Source organism: Sminthopsis crassicaudata, chromosome 1, assembly GCF_048593235.1.
Source record: "Sminthopsis crassicaudata isolate SCR6 chromosome 1, ASM4859323v1, whole genome shotgun sequence".
Taxonomy (NCBI): Eukaryota; Metazoa; Chordata; class Mammalia; order Dasyuromorphia; family Dasyuridae; genus Sminthopsis; species Sminthopsis crassicaudata.
In genome coordinates this window covers 471,965,180-471,988,381 of record NC_133617.1, presented here as the reverse complement: position 1 = coordinate 471,988,381, position 23,202 = coordinate 471,965,180, and the positions used below count along the sequence as shown (strand labels likewise).

The following is a 23,202-nucleotide window of genomic DNA, read 5'->3' as shown; positions in this document are numbered from 1 at the left end:
GATGTAACAAAATATTCCATAAGTTACATCCCTCTAAGAAAACTTGAGTATACTAAAATTCTCTTCTTTAAAACATATGAAAGATATTTCAGTTTCAGTTTCAATAATCAATAAAATAACAGGTCCTACAGACAATTGTATCAACTGTTTTTACATTTACAGAAGGTCCTTAAAAGACCTTATTTCATACAGACACACACATCTAGCAATAGATAGATGACCAAGCCAAATACTCATTTACCTAATTATAGGCTGCATATACATAAAATATAGTACATATGTTCGGACTGAAAACAGCAAAATATTACATACTTGAACTGTGCTTATGATTTCTATTGACCACTTGCTCTGATTATAGAAATCTGTTATATGAGTAAAGAGCAGGCTCATGATTATAATAGCATCAAAACTAATCCTTGAGGACACAGATGACAACCAATCATGTAGTAACAATCCCACTTTAGCCAATCACTCTTAAATGGAGAGGTAGGGTTACTAATTTAATTCAGATAATCATTTCTAAATTCCAAATTCAAAATAGTATTAGTTATAATCCCAAGAGATTTCATCTCAATAGCAAGTTTCACTAATCAGAGGTTTTCGATCCTAATCCCATGTGTCTGCAGAGCAACACAGCCAAAGCTAGTTGCTTGAAATGTCAAATTGAAATACCACTTTAGGTACTTCAAGAAAGCACATTTGCTATCATATTCATTAAACAATGAGACCATGATGCACTTAATTAGATAATTTGCTGAATGGGTTTTGAAATAATCATTTTCAGAGAATTTGCAGTTAACCAGAAATCTAACAAACTTCTCTTAGAAGCTCCTTGCATTACTAACTGGTAGAATCTTTGATATAGCATCATAAGTGACTTTGCCTTAAAACAATCACAGACTTGAAAAATAAAAATAATTATTCAATTATTAACACCAAATAAATGAAAGCTATTCCTTTAAACAATAGAAGCAATTAATGTTAAAGTAATTTCATTTAACTGGGGGATGTGACAAAAGTTGGTGGGGGGGAGGTTTGAGGTCCAGTGAGTGGATTTATTTTCTCACTTCTAAGGAGCAGCCACACCCACTAAGAGAAGGGTGCATTAAGCCTTCACTTTCTCAAACCATGCAAATAAGTATACAGTTTTCAATCCTAAATTTTGGATTAACTACCAAAAATCCCAATCTAAAACCTTCAGTAACCTAAAAGTGAAGAGATTGGAACTCTATGCCCAGAACCAAGCTTTTCCTAAACCTATCAAGTTTACAAATCAGGGGAATGGATCACAGCAGGAGCTGAAATCTATCTCCCCACCTTTGTCCCACCCCACCTTAGAATCACTGAGGTAGGCAGGGAGAAGACTTACATATAATTCAGCTCCATGATCCCATTCTTTGGGGACGTGGTCCGGTCTGAAATCCAAGTTATATCAAACTTCTGAGACCCACCCTCTCTAGAGGTCTGAAAAAGTTCCACCTTGCCATGCCCGGTCAGGAATCCCAGTCATGTCCCTCAGGTTAAACTTCCTCACAAAATCTACCCATCGGCCATCTCGTGGCTGATGCCTTCCTTTGGATTAGTCTGACTAGGCACTCCACCCTGTAGTATTTTTCTTTCCTCTTGCCCCATGCTATGTAGTATTTCTCCCAACTCCACTATGCTTCCCAGTCCCATTTCTTTCTTTCTTTTTTTCTTTCTTTCTTTTCTTTCTTTTTTTCTTTTTTTTTTTCTTTCTTTCTTTCTTTCTTTTTTTTCTTTCTTTCTTTTCTTTCTTTCTTTCTTTCTTTCTTTCTTTCTTTCTTTCTTTCTTTCTTTCTTTCTTTCTTTCTTTCTTTCTTTCTTTCTTTCTTTCTTTCTTTCTTTGTGATCATCAGCTGTGGTGGACTTAGCTCTTTTCTTTTTTAAATTAATTTTATAATTATATATATATATATATATATATATTGACAGTACATATGAATGAGTATTTTTTTTTTTACAACATTATCCCTTGTGTTCACTTTTCCAAATTTTCCCCTCCCTCCCTCTACTCCCTCCCCTAGATGACAGGCAATCCCATACATGTTAAATGTGTTACAGTATATCTTAGATACAATATCTGTATGTAAAACCAAATTTTTTGTTGCACGGTAAGAATTGGATTCCGAAGGTATAAGTAACCTGGGTAAGAAGACAATAGTGCAAACATTTTACACTCAATTCCCAGTGTTCCTTCTCTGGGTATAGCTGTTTCTATCCATTACTGATCAACTGGAACTGAATTAGATCTTCTCTATGTTGAAAATATCCACTTCAATCAGAATACATCTTCATACAGTATCATTGTTGAAGTGTATAGTGATTTTCTGGTTCTGCTCATTTCATTCAGCATCAGTTCATGTCTCTCCAAGCCTCTCTGTATTCATCCTGCTGGTCATTGCTTATAGAGCATAACATTCATATGCCATAATTTACCCAATCATTCTCCAATTGATGGGCATCCATTCATTTTCTAGTTTTTAGCCAGTACAAAAAGAGCTGCCACAAACATTTTGGCACATACAGGTCCCTTTCTCTTATTTAATATTTCTTAGGGATATAAGCCCAATAGCAGCAATGCTGGATCAAAGGGTATGCACAGTTTGATAACTTTTTGGGCATAGTTCCAAATTGCTCTCCAGAATGGCTAGATTCTTTCATAACTCCACCAACCATGCATCAGTGTCCCAGTTTTCCCACATCCCCTCCAACATTCATCATTATTTGTTCCTGTCATCTTAGCCAATCTGACAGGTGTGTCCCACTTCTTTTTCTTATAGCTAACTCTTTTAGGGTTCTAAATCCTTTTCAGGATTTAACCTGCCACCTAAGGACACCCACCAACCTCATGGGGTGTTTCCTTTCTCCTGGCAAATGGCAAGTTCCACTAAAGAACTTGGCTTTTCCATCATTAATTATTAAAACTCCTTTCTATGCTCTCCCACTCTATTTTGAATTTTCTATTCCTGGAATCTATTATATTCCTCCATTTTGTCTGTAACCTCTTCATCACATAACCAAACCCCAACTTTTGGTGCATATCATAATCATGTCTATATAACCCACATAATACTTTAACTATTTTAGGTTTCAATATTACAATAACCCCAAAAAATTTAAGTAGGAATCTCACAATTTTCATAACTGATAGCCAAATAAACATAAAATAGCCTATCACAAAAATAGAAATATCATGTAATTTACAGTCATTTCTAATTTTAACATACACATCAATTTAAAAAAAGTTATTTTAAAAATCAATACTTTAGCTTGTGAGATTCTGGATCATTCAAACTATTGATTGCTTTTGCAAATCAATCTTTCTTGTCCCTTGCTTTTAAAACTACCTTTTTTAAACTTTAAGATTCACGACTATGGAAGAGGTATTTCAAAGGAGTTGGCAACTTGGACATGGGGAGGAGGTGAGACTGAGAAGTAAAAATAATCCATCCCTAAATTGGAAGATTGGGTGATTGGGAAAGTGGTAATACCCTTAACATTAATGGGGAAGTCTGAAAGGGGAATGGGTTTCTGAGGAAAGATAATAAATTGTCTTAGACTGATTGAGTTTAAGTGATCTCTGTGCTATCTAGTTTGAGACATCCAATAAGTAGTTGTATGAGTATGGAAGTCGAGAGAGAGGTTAGGGTGGGAGGATAAACAGATGAGAATCATCTGCCTAAAGATAACTGAATCCAAGAGAGCTGACAAGATCAACAAGTGAGAGATATACAGAAGAGAGAACATTCCAGGACAGAGTGTTGGGGACATCTGTAATGTTCTGAATTGTGAGGGTCTGGTCGTCTCTCAGTTGTAATCCTTCTCTGGGAGGAGGTTTCTTTTCTGTATAATCTTTTCCTCTATGAGCAGGTTTCTTGGGAAGCTTCTGGAGCCTCCAGCCAGCCTCTTCTTCTTCCTGAATCCTTGCTCTGAATCTTCTCCAGCTCTTGTCCTTCCCCAGTCCAGACTGCTTGTCCAGGCCCAATGTTGCCTCTTTTATCCTCCCAGAGAATGGGTGCAAGGGCTTCTGGGAAGAAGTACTCCAACCAATGAGCTTGCTCCTCTTAGAATCTGAGCCAGAGAACTATCAAGTCAACCTGAGTTCTCACCTTATAATTGTCCAGACAACCTGAATTCTCACCTTGTCATTGTCCAGACAACCTGAGTTCTCACCTAGTAATCCTAACAGACATCCATTTGAATCAAATAGAAATCAGCAAGAGATTGAGAAAGGTCAAATGAATAAGAGAACTAGGAAAGAGAAGTGAAAAGAGGAGTAGAAGAGGAAAGTTAGGATTGTATCAAGGAGAAGAGAGTTATGGACAATATCAAAGATAGTGGGGAGGGCAAAAAAAGGTGAAGACTAAGAAAACTGTCATATTTGGACATTTGGAAAGAGGAGTTTGGGGAAAGGATTTTGAACTGAAATTTTTTAGCTGAAAATCATATTGCTGTGAGTAGAGAAAAGAGTGAGGAGGGAAAATGAAGGCATGAGATTGTACAATCTTCTCAAGGAATTTAGCCTTGAAAGGAAGGAGAGATATTAGATAATAGGTAGCAAGGATGGTTACATCAAGATGGGGTTAAGCTTTTTTGTTTTTTTGGTAAGACAATTGGGGTTAAGTGACTTGTCCAAGCTCACACAAATAGGAAGTCTTAAATATCCAAGGCCAGATTTGAATTCACTTCCTTCTGTCTCCAGGGCCAGAATTCTATCCACTGTGCCATCTAGCTGTAGGAGTATTTTTGTAGGGCACTTGGAAGCAACCAAATAAAGGCGTAAGATTGAAGATTATTGAGAAAGTAGGAATGATGAAAGGGGCAATTTGCTGGAGAAGATGGGATCAAATAGGATTAAGAGTATACACAGAAAAGTTTGATTTGGAATTAAAGAGCTACCCCATCAAGAGGCAGTGGATAAAGTGCTAGCTCTAGAATCTGGGGGACCAGTTCAAATCCAGCCTCAGATACTATGTGAAAAACAGTGGGGGAACACATCTGAATGATGTAAAAATAAAAGTAGGATCTCTCTTTGAATATACTCAAAGTCCCCATCTATTGGTTTGAGGAAAAAGTGCTATGAGTAGTTTGAGTAGGGATGAAAAGGTTTAGAATAAGCACTGTGTGCAGTGAGTGACCATGTAAAATTATGTCACATAATTTGTTTTTGGCCAGAAAACCTGAGGTTCTTCCTCTCCAAGATTGATTTTTTTCTACATTAGATAAAAGAGGCCATTTTTTGTCTTATTTCTTACATAGCATTAATTATTGAATGGGTGTTGCCTATGTCAAACTGAGACCTGTTAATGACCTTAGCTTAAAAAGGCCATTTCTAGTCACCTTTTTTTTTTTTTCCCCCCTGAGGCTGGGGGGGTCACACAGCTAGGAAGTGTTAAGTGTCTGAGACCAGATTTGAACTCTGGTCCTCCTGAATTCAGGGCTGGTGCTCTATCCACTGCGCCACCTAGCTGCCCCGACATATATTTTTCATCATATATTACTGCCCCCGTTTCTAGTCACCTTGATCTATATATCTTGCCACTACACCCATATGGCTCTGGAAGACAGAGGCTGATAATTTTGCACAGCTTGTTCCTCATTTAATTCTAACTCACTTGTCATGGTTTCACTTCCCTGATGCCATGGTCTTCTTTAAAAACAAAGGACATAGAACAATATTTGTAATATACCCAGTTAGCATTGTGATTTTGTCCAGGTTTTTTTTTTTTTTTTTTTTTGTTTTGTTTTGTTTTTAAATACTTAAAAAAGAATAGAAATAGCAGGCAATGGGATAGGTCAGAAGTTGAGCCTTGGCCAGATATTAACAATGACAGGCTAAGGGGGCAAAAGAATTGAGCAAAGAGGATGGCTTAAGAGTTGAACTTGTTCAAGTATACATCTTCAAAAATGACGGCCTGGGAAATACCTGAATGGTCAAGGGATGAGAAGTCACAGTGAAGCCAATGGACAGGTATAGACAAGTCAGAAGAAAATGTGGAATGATTAAAAAAAGATTACTATCAGATAAAAGAATGTTGGAATTCTGGAATATTTGTGGGTGACAGAAAAATCAAGGGTATTCCCACCAATGAGTGCAGCTGAGATGAAATGGAGGAACAAGTCATGAGAAACGAATAAGATTTGAGGAACTGGAAGTTCCAGTGTCTGGGTATGTTAAAGTCCCAGCACATGAGGGAAGGAATTGAGGTGGAAAACCAGACGCTGGGTTTCTCTAGGAAGGAAGGGAGGAGAAAAGGGAGGGGAGGGCGGAATGTCAGCAGATAAGTTACTAGAATCATGGTTGGGTGTTAAGTGTAGATTTAATATACTCGAAAGTAAAGGTGTCTGAGTGTTGTTTGGATGGCTGTGGGAAACATAATTAATTCAACACCCCCAAGGAGGATTGGGTAGCCAGAAGGGCAAGCATAGGGCTTTAACTCAGGAACAACTTGAATGTGTGTTATCCTATAGGAATGTGAATTCTTTGCGGACAAGAAATCTGAGGCTCTCCCCCTCCCCTTTTTCCCCAGTGCTCACACCCAGTCTTCTCAACACATTCCCATTTTGTTAATCAGCATTTGTCCAGCACGGTGACCCTCGAGGCGGTCGTTTGCCCCCGAGGTCACGAACCATGCTTCTGGGACCACAGTCCCGGGGCTGGAGAGGTTCCTTAGAGCCTATCTAGCTCAATCTCCTCCTTTTACAGATGAGGAAACTGAGGCTGGGAAGGTTTTTCAAGTGATTCGTACAAGGTCAACCTGGTGGTTAGAGGCAGGGGCAGAATTTGACTCGGGCTTCTCCCTCCAAAGCCACGGCTGTTAATGAGCACTATTAGAAGTACTTGTTCGCCTGCCCAAAGGAACGAACGATGGTCACATGAACTCATTCGGCTTCAGCCCCAGTCTTTAGCAGACCTGGGACGGGCGGGAGGAAGGGGGTCCTTTTTTCGACAAAAAAAAGGCAAAACAAAAAACCAAACAGGGAAGACCGGAGGTTTACGGGAATCAGGGGCGGGGGCCAATGAAGTTCACTACGGAGCGGGGGGAAATCAGAAGCTCTTTTTTACTGCAGTACCGAGGTCCTGCCGGGGCGCAAGTTCTGACTAGGTCAGTAGTACAAATATGGCGTCTCTGTCTTCCCTCTCTTCCCCCACCCCCAGCCTCCTTCTCGTCAGCCGCGCGCCCCTGTCCGCGCCCAGACCGGGCTGCGCGCAAATCTCGAGTCGCGCGGGAGGCGAGCGTTTCCGAAGACTTCCGAAGCGGGATCTGGAGTTAGGGGCGGGGCCCGGGCCGGGAAGAGAGGAAGCGAGAGGGAGAAGGAAAGTAGAGAGGAGCTAGTCCCGCCCAGATGGGGAGGGAGAAGGGAGCGGCCGCGGCGGCGGCCGGGGAGGCGGGTAAGGAGCAGGGGGAGGGGAGGCCGGATGTGAGTGGAGCGGCCATTTCCTGTTTCTCTGCAGTTTTCCTCCAGCTTTGGGTGGTGGCTGCTGCTTGGAATCGGCTTCTAGTCGGTTAAGGGGCGAGGCGGCGTGGACTGCGGTCCCCGTGCCCCCCCACTCTATACACGTACTGCCGTTCCCGGGGCCTTCCCCTCCTTGTCAGCAGCCCATCCCGCTCGGAGTCCGTCGGTCCCCCCTTTCTGCTCCCGGGTATCCTCGGCAGCCGCCGCCTCCACCTCCGCCGCCGCCGCTGCCTCCGAGGCAGCCCCGCAAGCCGCCCCGATGCAGGCCATCAAGTGTGTGGTGGTAGGAGACGGGTAAGTCCCCTTCTCCCTGGCGCTAGCCTTTCCTTATTCCTCCCGCGCGCCTTCTTGCTCTCGGGGGACTCGGGCTCGCTTCTGCCGTTGGTGGTGGTGGGGGAACTCTGGTGGGCGTGCGGGGGCGGGGTCTGGCGGGTCCCTGGGGTGGGGCAGAACTGCGGGCCCCGCTTTGGGAGCCGAGGTTGAGGCTGTCCTGCCGGTCGTGGGGAGGTTTCCTGTAGGATGGGGAGGGCCCCGAGTGGCGGCCAGATTGCTTGGGCTGGGCTAGCATTGGAGGTACCCCGGGGTGGGGTTCGTGTAGATGGGACGGGGATTGGACTCGTAGTGGGGCCTGGGGCCTGGACTGTAGCCCTTGGATTTAGGTGTTGCATTTTCTCTGAGAATCCCGTTCTCCAGTGTGTGTGTAGGGGTTCTCTTGTTCCTCTCCTCCTTCACCATCTCCACCCCCTTCTCTTCCTCTTCTCTCTTCCTCCCCCCCATCTCCACCCTGCTACCGATCCTTTCCCCTCATTACTTTCCCAGAGGGGTGGGTGGGTGAATCTACCAGCCTCTCCCACTTTTTTCTCTGGATGGTGTTAGTTTGTGCTCTAGGATTCTGCCCCCCCCCTTTTTTTTTTAAAGCTGGGGATTTAACCCAGCCCAAAGGAAAAAAAAGTGGACTCCACCCTTTTGCTCAGTTCAAAAGCCCAGTTTGGATTTAAGCAGAACTTGAAATTAACGTAAGGCACCTCTGAGTGCATTATTACTCCGATGTAATGTGTTTGCTTATAGCTTAGGTAGGAATTTAGTTGGTTTTTCTAAAAGTATTTTTCTTGGCCTTTTTGTTAACTCTAATATAACAGTTAATATAGTGAGTCGGAGTATCTTATTGAGAGCTAGGTGAGTGCTTTAATGTTATAACTGTCACTGGGATTGATAATGTTTTATAATCTTAACATTAGGCTGAAGTGAAGGTGATTTATCGGGGCTGGCTATGTGGTCAAGAATTTTATTTACAAGGTGTATATATACTCTTAGTTCCTATAATTAAGTAGTATTTGCTTTCAGCAAAAACAACAAAAACCCTTGGTTTTTGCCTTTTATGGAAAACTTAATTTTCTTGTGGTGTAAAGATGAGAACCAATTTTTCTTGAATACAGTAGTATGTCCAAAAAAGTGGGGGATTTTTTTGCCTTTATATGATACATTTAGATATGGGATGCAGTAGAACAGATTTCCCGAGGAAAAAATTGCTCCCTGTGACTCAAGGAATCTCATTTCATTACTGTGTAGTCTTATTGCTGGGTTTATTGGAAAACAAGACTTGCCTTATGCAGTTCATTCCCTCCCGACACCCCCACCCCACCCCCCAGAAACAAATATCCCAGTGTAATCGCAACAAAATTGTATATCATAGTATTGCTTGTGTAATTTATAACAAATGAATGTTTTACAGTATGTTTGGATATTTTTGTTGCTTAAATAATACTCCAATAATTTATTACTGCTAGCTTACTTGAGGTCAGTATGCCTCTGGTTGTTAGTGATATTTTATTATCTAGTTTCTCATTTGAAAATAATTTAAATTCTTGGAATTGCTAGAGATTTCTAATTGAAATATAAAAAGCAACAGGCTAGCTAATTTTTATGGTAATTAAATTTTAAAGCAGTATTCTGAAGATTGGAGGAACATTTTCCTGGTTAAATATTAAATAGGTAGAACTTAGAACTTGCATATAGGTAAGATACTTTAACTTTTTAAAAAAACAATTAGTTTGGAAAAGTAATGTTGAGTGCATGGATGTGTTTTAAGTTTATTTTAATCATGAATTTGTTGGGGTCTTGTGATTAAACAGTTAAGTGTGCACTAATCTTTCAAAAATTTTAGACGATTAATTTCATTTTTCTTTACTGTTAAGTTTCTTGTGACAAATTAATACATGGCATTTTTTTTTAAACCAACTGGTTGTTGTCAGTTCCACATTTAGTCATAATGAGTAATTTGACTTCAAGAGATTTGTAATTTCAGTGGCATATGTTATTCCTTCCACTGAAAGAGGTTGCAATTCTTTCATACTTTAAAAGTCTTCTTAAAGTTGACTGAGGCCGAAAAAAATTTCAATCAGCTTTCTGGTGATGAGCCTTCAGCCTCTATAAAAATTGGAAAAATTCTTGTACAACTCCTGGTTCCTCAATAGGTCTGTTATTTGAAACTTACCTTGCCAGAGCTTGCCTTCCCTGGCATAGCCCTTGAAAACCCAGCATTACTCCTCCATGCCAAGATTAGGCATCAGGGTAGCAGTTTACTACAGGAGGAAGTAATTTAAGATACTTAAAAATTAAAACTAGAGGTTTCGGATTGTTTTGCTTTATTTAAACCTAATATTCAATGAGCTTTTAATGCTTTTTATTGATTTTATTTATGTAATAAAATATTGAATGCCAGTTTCATGCAACATACTGCTAAACACGGGAGATACAAAGTAAAAGACTGAATTCTGACACTGTTGACCTGAAGAGACAGAAAGATCTGAATTTAGTTCCTACCTCCTACACCAAGTCTTTGGGCAGTTCATTTAACTCACCTACCCCCTCTTCAGCTTCAATTTATGTATCTAAAATGGAAAATAATATTGTGTGCTTCAGTATTATTGGTGGTTTAAATTAAATAAACTATACATATGTATATGAATAGTACTATATAGATTTTAGGAATTTGTATTCCTGTCACATAACTTAGAAATAATTTATTTTTTGTAATCTTGATTTGATTAGGGCAAGGTGGCATAGAAATAAGCTAACAATGTTTTTTAGAAATGTTATCTTGATAATTTTCCCATTCAAATAACTTTTACTACTTTAAGAACAAGTAATGTAGTAAATATTACTTGGAAAAAGAAGTTCATCGTTCAGCTGAAAAACAGTACTTTTCAGTACAGCAAATATTTATTAAATTCTATGTCCTTTAAGGCTATTAGAATAGTTTAATTGTTGACACTTTTCAAAGAATTTTCTGTTTATTATAAGGGGAAATCTTGTCAATATAAGAACACAATTTAATATTATGGAATCTTTAAGCTTTAAAGAAAAAAATCAATGGCTAATTCAGCACAAAAAAACCCCCCCACAAAAAACCTGAGGCTTCACAAACTGCTGGCTTTCCTATTTTGTTGAAAGGGTATTTGTGCTCTGAAATGTGTCAGCAGTTGGAGTAATGAAGCAAAAGCCTCCTGTTGCAGACGATATTGTATGCTTTGTAATAATCAGTATTTCTTAGTTTTTTCCCCCTCCTTTGACAGAGGCATTTATTAAGATGATATAATAAGAACTGTGGCTATAAAATAGTGCATGCCCACAACCCTGAGGAATATTTTGCCAAAAACACAGTGTCTTTGGAAAAAATGGATACAAACATAAAAAACTATGTAGGGAGGCACACATGTAGGGAAGAGATGTTATCTCTTAGTTTTAAAAAACAAAGCAATATTAATTTTCCAGAATATTTAAAAGCTATAACATATTCTCTTTGTATTAAAATCAGTCAAGCTTGATCTGATTAGCCATAATAAAATTAAGTTTTTAAATCTTTTTCTTCAGTAATCCTGTCCATCAGTTTGATTTGGTGGATTCCTACCCACACACCCAATGAGGTCTCAGGTCTCATTTTAGTAATTGTTACTTAAGAGTAATGTACCAGTATCTCACCAAGCTGATTTTCATTGTTTTTTTTTATTTGAGATAACTGGAGGGGATCCCATGTATAAATTGGAACATTTTGATAGCATAAAAAATAGCATAGATGGCCATGTCAGTAGTTCTTGCTGGAAGTGTCTGTTTTTGATATGGATGTCAAGTGACTGAAAAGGCTTTGCCTGTCATTAAGTCATACTCAAAAAGATGATCCCCAAATGTCCTTAGCTTCCTTTTAATTTTGTGTGAAGCACTCTCTTAGATATATTATTTTGATTAGTATTCTTGGTTTTGGGGTCCAAAGACTTGAATTCAAATGCTGCTTATTATACTAATTCCCTGGGGCAAGTCCTTTAATCTCTCTGGTATATTCACTTTGTTTTATCAATTAAATGTATTTGGACTAGATGGTCTCTCTTTTTTTTTTTTTCTCAATAGTATTTTATTTCAGATACATGTAAGGGTAGTTTTCAACATTTTTGTAAGACTGTTTCAAATTCTCCTTCCCCCCTTCCCAAGACAGCAAGTAATCAGATATAGGTTAAATAATGTGCAGTCCTTTTAAACATTTTCACATTTGTCATGATTCATAAGAAAAATCAGACCAAATGGGGAAAAATGATGAGAAAGAAAAAGCAAACAATAAGATAAGGGGGGGTGTGTATGAAAATACTATGCTTCAAGTCACATTCGATCTCTAAAGTCTCTTTGAGCTCTGAATCACAAAATTTTGTACAAGTGGATGTTGGGGATTATGTTGAAAACTCAAGGTTATTTTTGGTTCTTTTTTAGAATGGCAATGTACTATACTTTTTAAAAGATCTTATCTTTAAATTTTGCTGTTTACTTGTTAGCAATTTTTAGTTTTCTGCTTCTGTATCAGCAAATCCCGTCTACCATGTAATTCTTTTGGGAAGGGAGATGTCATAATGTAGTAGATCTACTTCTAGGATATTTTCCAAGTAAGTGAAATGTCAGGAAGAGAAATTTAAGGAGGAAATCTTGGAATCAAAAATGAAGTACAATGATTGTTGGACAGTTAAGATATAAATACTTGATTTTATGGACTTATCAGGTATTGAGAGGAACTGTTGTGTGATAATTATAAAAGGGATTGTAATTGAGAAGACCTGAAATAAGTCTCTAGCTATGGGACCAAAAAGTCACTTTGTCTTGCCCATAGGTAGCTTTCTGAGACTATAAATGAGATTATAGAATAATAAAAGATTGCTGAGAGTTGTACATTGTAACATTGTTGTTACAATGAGAGTTGTAACCTTGTAATCATAGTTTCTCCTCTGCCCTTCCAAAAAACCCCAGACATTGAACCTTGGGTACTTTCTCTAGTACCTCAACATTAGTAAATATTAAGGTGGTTTGAACAAGCCAAAAAACACTCAGCCAGTGGTTAATAGTAATGCTTTATCACGTTTTATGTGAAATTTACAACTTGTAAATGATTTTCTGCAAAAAATATTTTGATGTTCTTGCCCGTGAGCATGAATTGAATTTAAAGTTAGAACTGTGGAGAAACATGCAAAATTTTATGGTGTGAATAGTGATATTTGGTTCAAAAGTCATTTCTATGTGATTTTATAGCCCATGGTGTGCCAAATAGGCCATGGAATTTTCTTAGCAAACATTCTTTGACATTTCCTTCTTCACTGTGTCCCCATTTTACAGATGAACAAGTCAGTAGGGTCACATAGCTAGTAGTGTCCAGTTCAGTGCTCTTAGTGTACTACCAACTGTCCTTTTTTAAACTTAATTTTTCCTAGCTGCCTTTTAAAGCTTGTACAGTGTTAAAACAAATGTTTCACATCATGCTAGATTACCAGGTTATTAAGTGAATCAATATTTTGTCCTATAATCATAACAATATTGTTATAGAATCTGGGACTTTGCCATTAGGGTGTGATTTATTCCAAAATTTTATAAGATTGCTTAAAAGTAAAAACATATTACTGAAACCTTAGAATGTCATTTTGGCAAAGAAAAGTCTTGTTGCATCTTCTAAATTGAAAAGATAAGATGTTATTTAATGAAGTGTTTAATGTTATGTAATCATATCTGGAAAATAAAATATGTTAATAAGTTAGATAAATTTTTTTCCCCTGAGGCAATTGGAGTTAACTTACTTGCCCTGGGTCACACAGGTTCTACCGACTTTAGGGCTGGTGCTCTATCCACTGCACCACCTAGCTGCCCCTAGATAATTTCTTAAACATTCATTAGGCTGCATTTTACATAGATCTCATTTCTACAACACTGTAAAGTACACAGTATATACACTCCTCTGAGGTAGTAGGTAGCACAAATATGATAAAAAATGTAAAAACAGTAAGTTGCATAAAAGGCATATTACAGTACAGAATAACATTGTGTTTATTTTAATATTAAGCGTGTTACATTTGCACAGGTAAGCTCTGAATATGAGATATTGGAAAGATTTTAAGGTTTTAGTGCAACATTTTGAACTTTAAACAGGTGTTGTCTCATTTTGATAACCTCCCTATGAGGCAAACAGTGAAAGTAATTATTAGCTTTTTATGTATTGAAATATGGACTATGATGTGACTAAGTTTACATAGTAAATTTTAATTCTTTCTGATTCTGTTCTATGCTTCTTACTAGTTTATAGTTGTACAGAACTGAATAGTGAATGTATATCACTTCTAAGGTTCTTCACATTTCACTATAAATGAAATACCTCTCTAATCTAGCTATTTGTGGTGTAATAGAAAGAAGTTCACATTTATATAGCAATTTTAAGGTTACAAAGTATTTTTCTCACAACCCTGTAAGATAGATGAGGCTGGTATTCTCCCCGTATTTACAGGTGAAATGTTAAGAGTCCAGAGTGATGAAGTGACTATGGCCTCAGCTAGTAGATTATTGAATTATTAACATTAAATATTTGGGCAGGATTTAAATATATGTGTTTTATTGGCTGCTTTGATGTTTTTTTTTTTTTTTTTTTTTTTTTTTAAATCAGAAATTTCTAAATATGACTATGACTACATTTTTCTGCTGTAGTCCCTGTCTCTAAAGGAGGGACTTATCTGTTTTCTGGAAACAAGGTTATTACTATTACTCAGCTTTTTGTTTACTGTTCTTTTCATTTACATTATGGTAATGGGTATATTCTGCTTCACTCTTCATACAAACTCCCATTTCTTTGAATTCTTCATTATTTTTCCTAGATAATAGGATAGGTTATTTAGCCAATCTTTAGTCAATAGGTGCCTATTCTATTTCTTGTTCTTTACCATCACAAAAAAAGTATCTACATCTATTTATATCTATATTTTGCTTCTATCATTGATGTCCTTGGTTATATGCCCCCAAAATGAGATGACTGGGTAAATGATTATGAACAATTTAGTCATTTAGGAAGGATAGGTGAAATTTCAAATTTCTTTCCCAAACAGTCAGTATTTTACTGCTTTACCAACAGCATATTAGTGTGTCTCTTTCTGAAGCCCTTCCAGACTTTTCAACAATAATAACATGAATGTAGAATTAGAAGTTTTGATAATAAACTCATGTGGATTAGTATTCTAATTGAACATGTAAACATCTTTGCTAACTCCAGTTCACCTGGCAGCTATCATCAGGATACTTTGGCAAGACTATTGAGATTTGTTTAACTGTTGCCAACCAAAGGAAAAACAGTGATTAGTTAAGCCTGTAAGACTATCAAGAACCGATAATACCAACTTAACCTAACTTCCTTTTTTGATAATGACTTGATTGGTAATTAAAGGGAATGCCTAAATTTTTTTTTATTATATATAGTTTTTTGTGTACAAAACATATGCATGAGTAATTTTTCAACATTGACCCTTGCAAAAACTTGTTTCAACTTTTCCCCTCCTTCCTTTCACTCCCTTCCCTAGATGTTAAATATGTTAAAGTATGTTAAATACAACATATGTATACATATTTATACAATTATCTTGTTGCATCAGAAAAATCGGATTTAGAAAGAAGGTAAAAATAACCTGAGAAGAAAAAACAAAAATGCAAGCAAACAATAACAGAAAGAATGGAAATGTTATGTTGTGGTTCATACTCATTTCTCAGTGTAGCTGTTTCTGTTCATTACATACTGATCAATTGGAACTGATTTGGATCCTCTCATTGAAGAGGATTGATCATCATATTGTATTGTTATTGAAGTTATACCTAAATTTTAACAGTGCATAAGTTCAAGGAGTAATCAATTATCACTGGGCCAGTGTCAACCAGTGAAGTATCTTAATATTTGACGCTGTAATGTTGAACCTTAAAAAAAAAAAATCATTGATTTAAATGAAGGTATAGATACCATGCTTATCAATTGGCATGCAACTGAGGTTAGCTAATATTTGAAACTAGTCAGGATTCAGAAGATCTTAATGGCTAGAATATAAAAATAGATATTATGTTTGTTGTGTTTTATACTGAATAGGTTATTTTATTGATGTTAGGAATTCTCTGGGAGAAATCTGTTTATAATCAGATTTGACTGTTGATTATAGAAGCATCAAGGTTAAATGACTTGGCTAAAATCATTTTCTGGAGGTTGAAGACTTGACTGTTGAAGAGACAAGACTGTTCATCTTGTCTCTCCAGATGAAATTGGATAAGGATAAATATAAATGTCAAGTTCTACACATAAAGACGTAATAATAAACTTAAAAAATCATTGACTGTTGGGACATAACTAGATAATTTATTTAGGGTTTTATGTGGTTTTAAGTACAAAATGAGTCACCATTATGATAAACTAATCCCTCCCCACCCCCAGGCTCCTCTTGTGCAGAATTGGACCAGGTATACTATTCAAAATAAAGTTAACTATCCTTTTTTGTACTGCTTCTAAAATTTAAAAAAGAACAATTTTTTTTTTTTAACATCTGTGCAAGTTTCATAAAATGCATGCTTTGGTAAGTCTTTTTTTTTTTTTTTTAAGTCAAATTCACTTTTGTTAGTAATTTTTCTAGGTTTGGAAGTGACTTTTATGGAAGAGAAATATCTGTCAGTTTCCTTAATTACCTAAGCTGAGCAAATATTAAGCAGCTATTTCTATGTTTCTGTTTCTGAAATGTCAGCACCCTCCAAAATTTGGTTCCTCAGATTGAAGTACTGCTTAAGTCAACTTTTAATTATTGGTCTGCACTGAGATATCTCTAAAGAACTAAGCATGTGGTAACCTGTTAAAGGAAACAGGAGTTCTTATAAGAAACAGAATCACTACTTTCATTACTTGAAGGATTATCAGACTTCTGACATCTTGGCTCTATTAATGCCAAGTTATCACACCTCATCCTATGTGGTTAACTTCCTCATCTCCCATCCCCCCAATCAAATGAATAAACATACAACTCAGTTCTGATCATTCCAATCTTCTAGTAACTGAACTGATATCGAAGAATTTTTATTAGGTGTCTATCCCACCTTCCTCAGTTTGCTTACTGAGGAAAAACAAAACCCCTAAAGGATCTGCTTATTTTAGAGGGAAAAGATTTGGAAAAGTAGTCTCCTCAGTTGAAGGGAAAGTGCCAACTTCCTTTAAGATGACAACTTCTACACCAAGCCTTCCCAACTTATCTAATTTCAGTGCCTTTCTTCTTTTAATTATTTCCTATTTATACTGTGTGTGATTTGCTTTGTACATAAACAGTTTTCTCTTTAAGTAAATTTGAATTATCTAAATTCAACTTAAAGAATTCTGAAAGAAATCCACATTACCAAAAAACAACTATATTAACCACAGGTTTCCCAACCATCTCATTCTCCCCCTACTCCAAATATAATGTCCAAGTGAAAGCAGAAGAACTGGTATTTGGGCCTGCCACTGGTTGTCTTGAAACCTCTGAACCGCCCTTCATCCCAAACACCACATGTTCCGACACCCTCACCTTGGTCCTCTCTTCCCTTTTTTTTCTGTTCTGACCAGGCTCCCTTGTGACTGACTGGCTCTCCTTCCTATTCCTCCTCTTGCTCTCAGTTCTCTCATCTAAGGCCTCCTATGTCTTTGAACCGTTTGTGTGTGGGCCCCTTCCTGCCTCCCTTTTTTTCCTGAGCAAATTTGCATTACCTAAAAAATGACTTTCAAATGCTCCATTTCTATAAAGTGAAAACTGTCTATTTCTTTGCTTGTCTTCTTTAGGGCTAGGCTAGGAACTAACTAGTCTTTTGCTTCTTTTTTTGTATTCCCCTGTGCTTAATACAATACGTGTCACCTAGTAGGTGCTTAATAAATATTTATTGGTTTTGTTTGAGTTCCTACCCTGCTCTTTTCATCATAAATTTAACTTTACGGTCCTGTCTGGTTAATAGTCCACTTTTTTCTCTGAAGAATTGTGTATAGCTTTGTTGGCTAAGTTATTTTTTGTTGTAAGCTGTATCTTTTGTTATTTGGAATATTATATTACAAGATCTCATTTGTAGTAGAAGCTGCCAGGTCTATAGTTCCTTAGTACTTTCTTAGTATTTTTCTTTGTCCTGGGATTTAATTATGGAGTTCTTTTCTGATGGATTTTTTTTTTTTCCACTTTATCATCACTTTGTGGTTCATATACCTCTGGAAACTTTTCATAGATCATTTCTTGAAATTATGGCCAGGCTTTTTTCTTTTTCTTTTTTTTTTTTTTTTTAAAGATGGTTTTCAAGGAATTTCATGATTCTTTATTTGATATATTTTCTAGGTCATTTTCTTATATCAGATATCTTAACTTTTTTCTTTTTTTCCCCACCTTTAACATTTTCATATTTCTTGCTAGACTTACAAAATCACTGATTTCTATTGGTCTAGTTTCCTTTTTCTACACCACTTCTATTTTTTTTTTCTTTCATAGTTTTTATTTCATTTTTAAAAATTGATGTATTTTGGGTATTTCTCAGTTTTTGTAAACATTCAATTTTTTTCCTTTGAGTCTTTGCAGGTATTAAGAATTTGATCACTTCTTGAAGGTATACTTGGGGGAAGGAAATCTAGATTTAAAACAATTTTTTTTGTATACTAGTTGGTATTTTCTTTGATTTACTCCTTTCTCCAACTGTAGTTCATGTATGGGTCTTTGTGGCATGGGTGAACTCTTACACTTGGTGAACTTGAGGTTAAGGATTCTTTGTTGATCTTTCCCAGGGCTGTTGCATTGACTTATCCCAACATTTGATGTCCTCCCACAGCCTCTCCTTCCACCTCCTTGAGTTTCAGAGTGCTGAATCTTCAAGGACTTCCCTGGTAGGCCAGGACAGAGTTTTGGGGAAGTCATGCTCCTTAGAATGGGTTGCCGAATATTCTCACCAGTTAGTCTTTGCAGCTTTCCAGTGTCCTCACTCTGGGCTTTCTCAAATCTGTCCTCCTATGAACAGAGACCTACAAAATATTTTTTCTCTTTTTCGCATTGGGAAGCTAAGTTGGTTTTATTGGCAGATCATCTTCCCAACCCCCCTTCCTATTACCCTTGGGCTTTTGACTGATTTGGAAGTGGAGACTATGTTTTTTCATTATATTTCTTGGTAATCACTTTAATGTGGAACTTGAGGGTTTTGCTAGTGTAAGCAGGCAGGGAGCTATGTGGTCTGCCTTCTATCAGGTTTTATCTTGTTTGGAAGACCTTCAAAAAATCTTTGGGAGGTTAGGTTTCCAGTGTGACCATAATACCTCCTGTTTCTTCACTTTTGCTGTTAGGAAAGGATCAGGCTATGAGAGCTGATCAAAATGGTTTTAACCCTTTGAAGACACTTTTTAGTAGAGTTTTTCCAACCTCCTGATTCTCTGGCTTTGAAACTTAGATGTCATTTTTTGATTCCTTAATTATTCCCCATCTCTCCCCCCTTCCTCCAACTATTACTATCTTTTTGCTGACTCTTGTCACCTTATACCCAGAGTGTTAGAATCATTTTCTTTTTCTCTTCCTAATTCAGGCCCAATATATTTCTTCCTCTAGTCAGCTGTCAGAATGAACTCCTTAAAGCACAAGTCTAATAGTATCATCTTAATATTTAGTATACTCCAGTGGCTCCCTGTTATATCGGGTGCAGTGTAATGCACCAGTTATGGTGAATATAGTAATAAATAGTAATGGTGAACATAGGAACATTCAAATGTCACCTTAGCCATTTTTCTTTGAGACCTTGAGCTAGTCATTTTACCTTTGCCCCCGTTTTCTCAGCTTTAAGTTGTGAATAGTAACAGCATTTATTCCCTAGATTATTGAAAGATAATAATTGTAAAAGTGCTTTGCAAAATCTAGAGTGCTGTAGAAATACTGTTTATCTTGAGCAGTTTGTAAATCTTATGATAACTGTTCATATCCTTTAACCATTTATCTTTTGAGAAATGGCTTTTGTCTTTTGTATATCTTGATTGCCAAACCCATGTAACATTACAATTTTTTAAAATGTGACATGAAGCTTTTCCTCCTATTTGCCTACTTTTCATTCTGGATGCATTTGATTTGTGTTTTTCGGTTCATATGTGTTTGTCCCTTATTAGATTAAGTCTTCTACCCTCGAACAACATTCAATTTTAATCATTTTGTTGATTCACTCTTTCTATATTACATGAGTTATTAAGAATGTTTATCATTCTGCTTTGGTCCATTTTTAGGCATGCTTTTCTATAATCATATATACCTTATTGCTTAGAAAACAATCTTCCATTACATTCAGGTACCCCAATCTGTTAGCTTAAAACCATTTGATTGCCATTCTCTTTGTTGCTATAATTGACCTCTTTAACTATGTGCCTAGCAGTGGATTCTTTATTAATGAAGTTTGGATATTTTAATCACTTTTTTTTAAGCATAATTCCAAATTATTTTCCAGAATGATTGGACCAGTTTTCTTTTAACATTTTAAAAATGTTATTGAACTAGCAAAAAACACAAGAATAGAACTTAAATCCAAGCCAATCATTGATTTTTTTTTTTTTTTTTTTAATTTCAGGGCTATATATTGATAATTGGATGACTGTTGCTTTATAAAGCATTAGAGATGTAGCAAATTAAGAAGGTAGTGTCATATAGAGCTGGAAGTAACTCCTAATTTCACAGGAGTAAACTGAATCCTATAGGTGGTAAATATATGACAATTGGGGCAGCTAGGTGGCTCAGTGGATAGAGTACCAGCCCTAAAGTCAAGAGAACCTAAGTTAAAATCTGGTCTCAGAAACAGCATTTCCTAGCTGTTGTTCCTATCAGCAATAGATAAATAAACTATATGAGAATCACTTAATAAGTTTGCAGACAGGTCTTCTTGACTCCAACTCCTACTTTACTGTAGCACAATAGTTTGATCAGATTATGTCAGTCTTTTAATTTCTGTGGTAAGGGTTAGAAGGTCAATTTAATTTAATTTAAGAGTACCTGAGTTTCTGTTCCTTTATTACAAGCATGCTCACTTAATCTGTCTAGGTCTTGTCTTGTCTGTCTTTATTCCCTCCTTCCTTTTCTTTCTTCCCTCCCTCTCCCCTTCCTTTAGGTAATTGGGGTTGCCCAAGGTCACACAGCTAGTATATATATTAAAGTGCTTGAGGCTAGATTTGAACATGGATCCTCCTCCTTCAAGGGCCACTGCCCTATCCATTTTAATAGCTAGTTGCCTCTAGGCCTTACCTTTCAAAATAAGATGATGAAAGGAGTAGTGACAGTTTGCTTTTGTTCCTTCTCTTCCATGAATACATTGTGTGGTGTAGTCCTAGAAAGGTATTGTTGGCATAGATGGTAAAATTCTCCCAGAAGACCACTGGGGTTATGATAGCCACTTTTTGAATGAGATAAGAAGAGGAAAACTTGTTGGAAAACTATAAGGGGAAAAAAACCATTCTAGAACAACTTGTTATAAAAAATTTTAATAGTATTTTAAAATTTGTATTTAATATGTATTTTCCACAATCCATATAGAGTTTTCAACATTCACTTTTGCAAAACCTTATGTTCCAAATTTTTCTCCCCGCCCCCTTCCCAAGAGAGTAAGCAATCCAATGTAGATTAAACATGTGCATTTCTTCTAAACGTATTTCCACATTTAATCACACTGCACAAGAAAAATCAGAACAAAGGGGGAAAAAACAAGGAAGAAAAAAAGCAAGCAAACATAAAAAGTGCAAATACTATGTTATGGTCCACATTCAGTTTCTATAGTTCTCTCTCTGAAGGTGGGTAGGTCTTTCCACTTATTGGAATTGGCCTGAATCTCCTCCTTATTGAAAAGAGTCAAGTCTTATCACAGTTGCATCACATAATCTTGTTACTGTGGACAATGTTCCTTGGTTGTGCTCACTTCACTCAGCATCCAGTTAATGTCTTTCTGAGCTTTTCTTATAGAACAATATTCCATTATATTCATATATCATAAACTGCTACAAATATTTTTGCACACAGGAATCCTTTTCCCTTTTTTATGATGATTTGGAATATAGACCCGATATACTATTGGGTATGCAGTTTGATAGCCCTTTTGGCATAGTTCCAAATTGCTCTCCAGAATGGTTGGATCATTTTCCAACTTCATCAACAATGCATTAGTGTTGCAGTTTCCTCACATCCCCTCCAACATTTATCATTATCATTTTCTGTCATCTTAGCCAGTCTGAGAGGTATGAAGTACATACCTCAGAGAAAGACATTTACTTTTAAAAATTAGCTTCAGACAAATAAAGAAATGTTTCTTTTTATATCTAGTTATGACTGCTAGTATAAAGAATTATAAATTGCTGCATTTAATTTTCTTTTAGAACTTTTTTGTACATCAGCAACTAAAGTGACATGTTAAGTTTATTTTGGATCAATGGTTTCCAAAGCATTGGATTCTAACTCAGAAAATCCATGGATGGTGTCTTTTAATAGTAATATTTGTAATGTGGTGTGTGTGCATGCAATTATATACTTATTGTTTCTGGCATGATATTCACTAAAAAATAAATGGAGGGTGGTGAACTTTGAGAGCTTCTTGATTATGACTTTGAGACAACTTAATGGTTACTTAGTTTTTAAAAGAATTTTTAAGGACAAATTTAATTCTCACATAGCAATTAAAAAAACCTTCATAGTCCTTTTTATCCACATGCTCAAGTGATTTTAAAAAATTTTTAAGGGAAAAATTCGTCTCTTCTATAATGGGACCAATAGTTCACTTGGAGTCAGGAAAGATCTGAGTTCAAATAGTGACTGAAACGAACTTCTTGCCACTTCATTTTACTGAGTCTCTATAGTAATATAGTTCAGATATTATCCCTATTTCACAGGGATGTTTTTTTTTTTGTTTTTGTTTTTGTTTTTTAAAGGAATGTGAGGTTTGTTTTTTCTAATATGTAATCAGTTGAGAGTTTGGAATTAAAAAACATTAAGTAGTGACTACATGGAGAAAGATTCAACTGAATTGAGCTAAAATTAATGAGTGGATATGAAAAATAAGAATTAGCTATTTTGGAGGTTGAAGCGTAGGCCAATCAGAAAAGAGGATGAGAAGAGAACTTATGAGAACTTAAGAAATACAGTTCATTGATGATGAGTAAATCAAGCAGAACCAGGAAAATATTGTACACAGAGACGGCAAGATAACGTGATGACAAAGTTCTTAGTGATCCAAAGCTGTCCTAATAACTTTGGATGCAAAATGCTATCCGAAAGCAGAAAGATAACCATGGAGACAATGTAATGTAATCAAAACATGTTATTGATTTTCCCCCTCCCCCCCCTTTTCTAATATTCTTCCCCCCCTTTTGTCATTTTTCCCTTTTATTGATTTTCTTTTCAACAT

At 36.6% G+C, this 23,202-nt stretch overlaps 1 protein-coding gene across 2 annotated transcripts in view; it reads left to right on the top strand.

Annotated features, from left to right (window-relative positions):
• Positions 1-7,362: 7,362 nt before the first annotated feature.
• Positions 7,363-23,202, top strand: part of RAC1 (Rac family small GTPase 1) — a 38,387-nt gene continuing 22,547 nt past the window's right edge. The window contains exon 1 of one of the 2 annotated variants that reach the window (XM_074281046.1): positions 7,363-7,773. In XM_074281046.1, the coding sequence (XP_074137147.1) occupies positions 7,739-7,773 (35 nt within the window). In that variant the 5' untranslated portion in view covers positions 7,363-7,738. The remainder of the gene's footprint in view (positions 7,774-23,202) is intronic. The other variant, XM_074281045.1, reaches the window with a different exon arrangement.